Here is a 6,000-nt window from a genome sequence, read left to right as displayed (position 1 = left end):
CAATATTTCAGACCAAATAAGTCCAAATAGATATGACAGCTATAAAAATAGAGTTCATCATTAAACAAGAAAGAAAATCGCAGAAGAAAATGGATGGTTTTGACTATGTAAAATTAAAAAATATTTGCACAAACAAAATCAATGCAGTGAAGATTAGAAATAAAATGATTAAATGGGGGGAAAACTGTAACAGCTTTCTTTGGAAAGGAATGTGAACTGATATAGAATGAAGTAAACAAAACCAGAACAATTTACACGTGGTAATAATTTAGTAAAAATTTAAGATGTTTGATCAAGAGATCTTGATTTACCAAGGAATGGATGATGATCTACTACTTCCTGACAGGGAGGTGATATACTTAGTATACATAATGAGTCACACATCTTTGGATAGGGTCATTGTGGGAATTTGTTTCATCAATCAGTTTTCTTTTAAATTGAAGAGTAAGGTAGAAGAGAAAACTAACGTTTACTAATTTAAAAATAAAATAAAAATTTAAAAAGAATATAATAATAGGACTTCAGAAGTCACTGAGGCTATCTGAGCTCCCTTTAGGCATAGTAGCCTCAAATACCTAAAAATGATCACACAACACAACTCACAGAAGACTTTTGATTCTATTCGACCATAACCTATTGTTTTGCTTTATAAATAACCAAATTTTTTATTAGGGGATTTTCTAGTGAAATCACAGGAATTATATATTGAGTAAACAAAAGCAGTGTTAAAATGTACTTTATTCATAAGATTTGTTTATATCTTTGTTATATTTATTCTTGCTTATTCACAATTTTTCAATGAAATTATGGCATATTCTATAAGATTAATTTATATTCCCAAATTAGAAAATACATAGACAATTATTATGTATTTCATATGGTTCTATTTCAATTGGGCACCCTGTGTGTAGGGTAGATCTTGGTCACTAAATTCAATTCACTCTGGTTAGAACAACTGTCACTGCCATCCTTTTCAGGGGTTTTGACCCAGGTGTTGGAAGGTTTGAACATATGCTCCCACTTGTTGCTTTTCACTTTTGCTTTGCCTTTGGCCAGTTTTAATGGTGGAGGGATTCCTTCTTTTTTTTCAGTTTTAAATGGACTGCCATCATGGAAAAAGCAGCAAGCCATGTCACTGCTCCTGTGACTGTATAGGCAATACCTAGAAAGAAGTTCTTCCCTCCACTCCATGTCACTGTAGAAAGGACAATTCCCTTTTCTCCTTTGAATACGGTGACAGGGAAGTCTGGGAAAATTTGTTAAGGAGATGTTTCAGTACTTCGCCTACGCCATGGTATGCTATAGATTATTAAACTATATTATATATTATTATATATATGTACATATATATAAAATATATCATACTATAATAGAATGAGACACACATCTTTGGATATGGTCTCTGCTCTACTGTACTATGTAACATAACATTATAATGTGATATGATACAAAGCAATATAAAACAATGAAATATGTTATAATGTGATATTAAACAAGTCTATATCATAACATAAATAGCTAAGACTAGCTAGCTGTCATATAGTTCCTCAATATTTTATTATTATTAATTATTATTATTAATTTATTATTAATTATTATTAATTAGAGATTTCCACATGTGTAATCTCAATAATTGCCCTGTGAGGGTAATAAATAAATAAATAAATATCATTATTCCCATTTTATAGATGAGAAAACCATAACAGAAAGGATAAAGTGCAAGGTCTGGAGTCAGGAAGACCTGAGTTCCAATTTGACAGGAGACATTTACCAGCTGTGTGACCCTGGGCAAATCTCTTATCTGCCTCAGTTTCCTCATCTGTAAGATGAACTGGAGTATCTTTCTTTGCCAAGAAAACCCCAAAAGGGGACATAAAGAATCAGACTGGACTGAACAACAATAGCAACAAAAAAATAGAGAAACTGGAACTGCAATTTCATTGATTATAGGAAACTTTTCTATCTTTCAGTGTAGGTCATCACCTTATTCAGTTGTTATTCAGTCTGGTCTGATTCTTCTGGGGGTTTCTTGGCAAAGATACAGGAATGGTTTGTCATTTCCTTCTCCAGTTCATTTTACAGATGAGAAAACTAAGGCAAACAGAGTTAAGTGACTTGCTCAAAGTCATACTACTAGTAAATATCTGAGGCCAAATTTTAAACTCCAGGTACAGAAATTTATCCATTGCAGCTCTTAGCAGCTTAGAAAGCTGAGGTCAGTGGTGTCAGATGTGAAACTTGAACTCAGGTCTTATAAAAGTGAATGTCAGTTCTTTATTACTAAGTCTAGCTGACTATATTTATTATGCATTTAAACCATTATTGTTATTTACTTGAGGAGAGACTTTCTGATTCTGTCTCTCTGTCTCTCTGTGTTTCTCTCTGAGTCTCTGTCTTTTTGTTTTTCTATCTCTCTCTTTCTCTCTGTCCCTCGGTTTCTCTCTGATTCTGTTTTTCTATCTCTCTGTTTTCTCTCTTCCTCTGTGTCTCTCTCTATGCTCTGTTTCTCTATCTCTTTATGTCTCTGTCTCTCTCTCTCTCTCTCTCTTTCTCTCTCCCCCTCTTCCCCTCTTTCCCTCCCTTCCTCTGTCTCCTTTGTCTTTTTCTTTCTCCCTCTGTCTCTCTCTCTCTCCTTCTCTTTGTCTCTTTCTCCCCCCTCTATCTTTCTCTTTCTTTCTATTTGTCTCTGTCCGTGTCTCTCTCTCCTTTTCTCTCTGTTTGTCTGTTTCTCTCTCTCTTCTCTCTCTTTCTGTCTGTCTCTCTTTCTCTCTCTTTCAAAATCCATAGCCCTCAGGCTGGACTGATCCTTTGTTTTTTGAATTGGAAGCTGGTGCTGCTGACAAGAATCTTGTTAGACTAAAATGAACCCTCTGGTACTACCATCCACCAGGAGTGAGCAAAGAAAAGAAGTGAATGGCAAACCAATTTTGGTGGGAACATGGGAACTTGGGCTCCTTTGCCTCAGGTTTTTAAAGTTCAGAATTCCCCAGAGGAGAAAGTGTTTGAAGTCCTGTCTGCTATCATTAACATTTAATGACATCATTGTGATTATACATGTGGCCTGAGGTTTTCATACAGCTGGTGCCTTTTGTAAACCAAAATAATAAACAAACAATGGCATCTCTTAGCAACGGAACAGAAAAGAGGCATTTCCCAGCAAGGCCCTGAAAGGCCTCCAATCCCTTGGCAGCTGGTATTTCAGGCACCAGGAAGCCTTGATGGGAAACTAGCCCCCTTTTTCTTTTAGATCATCACTCTTCTAACCCCGCAAGCCTTTGGGCCTCACCTCTAGCCATCAGCATCTTTTTCCCCCTGGAGGTGGCCCAACTATAGCTTGTCTTTGCACGGCAATCAGAAGGTCTTCTCACAATTTGAATATCTTTTCTCCTGAGTAAAAAACAGGGTGTTTCTCAGTCTCCAACTTCCCCAGAAAGATGGGAAAAGATAAAATAAAAAGCCCCCCAAACCTATCACTTTCAACTTCAGCAAAGCTAAAAAGTAGGTAGCTAGTAGTGAAAAATATAAGAGTAACTGCTCATAGTTAATTTGAAAGAATCCCACTTGATTCCCTTATAGTCACAAAAGATGGACTAGTCACAAAAGATGGACTAGTCTCTAAAAGAATCTAGCAGAGTCTAGGAAAATTGGAAGAGCTTAAACAGTGAAATTTTGGGTCTTCAGTTAGCAGTTAGCCTACATGTATACAGCAAGGTGCAAAAAAGGGAGGAGTCAGGATATCTTTTCGATTCAGGTAAGGAGAGGGGATGTTGTTTAGCAAGGAAAAATTATTTATAGAAGAAGACAGGTAAGAAGTCAAGACATAACTTTTTTTTTTTTTTTTAACAAAAAGACAAATAAGAAGTCAGAATGGGGCTTTTATAGGAGACAAATAAGGAGCAACAGATTTTATTGCTCCATATTCCTTTGCTAGATATGCAGTTTTGAGTAGACCCTGGGCTCTGAGCCATTGGTAGGGCCACCATTTTTTTTAAAATCATAGATCACCGATATCATTTCATTAGTGTGGAAAGTTAAAGTTGCCTGTAATGAGAGATTGATTTGATCAGGACTTGAACTCAGGACCTGAAACCAAGGCCAGCTCTTTAACCATTAAAAAATGCTGCTTCTCAGCCCTACATTATAGAAAGGGAGTTTGAAGCCCAAATAGATGAACAAACTTGCTTCCCGTTGCTCACACAGTGGCAGAGATGGGAGTCAGACAGTCTGGGGATCTAAGAATCTTTCTACCTACTACTCAGGCTCTGTCATTACATAGAGGTAGCAGGTGGTACAATGAATCTGGAGTCAGGAAAACTTGAGTTCAAATCCAGTCTCATACATTTGCTAGCTGAGTAACTCTGGACAAGTCACTTAAAAAAACAAAAGCAAAAACAACAACAAAAAATAACCCTCCATTTGCCTCAGTTTCCCCAACAGCAAAATGAGAATATTAATAGCACCTATACCTCAAAGTTGTTGTGAAGAGCAAATGAGATAATATCTATAAAGTGCTTTATATTGTAGATACTATTTCAATGCTTATTTCTTTTCCTTTTTCCTCTCCTTGAGAAAATAAGATTATCTTCAAAATTATGATTTTGGTAATATTGAGAAGAAATTCTTTTCTACAATGGGATGTACTATATTGAAACTTATTCTGACTTAGTGACCCATAGTTCTCAATGCTTCTTGTAAATCAGTGTTTACAAGCATCCTCTGCTTTTCTTCAGGTCATTCTACCTCTGGTTTATACCTCTAAGCTGATAAACATCACTTATAGGTAATTGGGGAGGAAGTGAGATGCAAATGGCCCATCTCCTTTTACTGATGTGGACCTGTCTGAATGGTCTTTATTTCATTTTTAAAGTTATCAATAAAAGTTGGAGCCATCTTGAATCTTCTGCTGATCTACAGTGATTAGCCCAGCAATATATTGCTACCTTGATATAGTTTAATAAATTCTTTTTAATTTAAATTTTCTTTATCCTGATTTTTTTTTGTTAATTATGGTGAAAGTCCAAACAAAGAATTTTCCTTTTAACAACTAGATGCACTTTGAGATTCTTTTCACTATAATTACACTGGAGGGAATTTTCCCATCAGGGGGAACATGATTCCCAGAAAGACAGTATGATGCAGTTGACAGAACACACTGAACATGGAGGGCTGAATTACAAAACCTAAGCTCCAATCTTGCTTTTATTAACATGACCAAGATAACATCTCCATCACTTTCTTTTTTTTTTTTTGAAGGACTATGCTTCCTTTATTTTTATTATAACTTTTTATTTATAAGATATATGCATGGGTAATTTTTCAGCACTGACCTTGCAAAACCTTCTGTTCCTCCATCACTTTCTTTATCTGTAAAATTGGAGAGTGGAGTGGGACTAGATGACCTCTATGATTCCTTTCAAGTTCTAAAACACTGCTCCTATAAGGTATTGAAACATTGACAATACAAACAGAAGTTACTGCAGATTTTGCTACATGAGTGAAGCCATTCTTTTTTCCAAAATTTTTTTTTAAATTTTATTTTCAAAATATATGCAAAGATAGTTTTCAACATTCACCCTTGCAAAACCTTGTGTTCCAAATTTTTTCTCCCTCCCTGGCTAGACAGCAAGTAATCTAATATATGTTAAACATGTGCAATTCTTTTATATGTATTTCCATAATTATTATGAAGCTATCCTTTCCAAACAATTATGTAGTGAAAACAATAGCAGGGGCACTTAGTGATGAGGTTTGTCTATTTCTTTCCCCTCTATTTTTGGGAGACCAAAACATTAAATAGTACTTAAACCACTGACTTTATTTGGACAAATTAAATCTCATAAAAATTCTTTTCACTATCATCATACTGTGCAGTACATTTTACTGATATTCTAAGCAAGATAAGATTTGTTGTTGAGTTTTTTTTCCCAGTCATGTCCAATTCTTCCTGACCCCATTTGGAGTTTTCTTGGCAAAGATACTAGAATGGTTTCCCATTTCTTT

At 35.3% G+C, this 6,000-nt stretch overlaps 1 protein-coding gene across 2 annotated transcripts in view; it reads right to left on the bottom strand.

Annotated features, from left to right (window-relative positions):
* Nucleotides 1-678: 678 nt before the first annotated feature.
* LOC127553995 (cell cycle control protein 50C-like) overlaps nucleotides 679-6,000 on the bottom strand; it is a 34,050-nt gene continuing 28,728 nt past the window's right edge. For both annotated transcript variants that reach the window (XM_051985184.1, XM_051985185.1), the window contains one exon: nucleotides 679-1,246. In XM_051985184.1, coding sequence (XP_051841144.1) covers nucleotides 1,059-1,246 — 188 coding nt within the window. In that variant the 3' untranslated portion in view covers nucleotides 679-1,058. The remainder of the gene's footprint in view (nucleotides 1,247-6,000) is intronic.

The sequence above is a fragment of the Antechinus flavipes genome, chromosome 3, assembly GCF_016432865.1.
Source record: "Antechinus flavipes isolate AdamAnt ecotype Samford, QLD, Australia chromosome 3, AdamAnt_v2, whole genome shotgun sequence".
NCBI lineage: Eukaryota > Metazoa > Chordata > Mammalia > Dasyuromorphia > Dasyuridae > Antechinus > Antechinus flavipes.
Note: the sequence above shows the minus strand (reverse complement) of the source record. Positions and strands in the feature narration are given on the sequence as shown.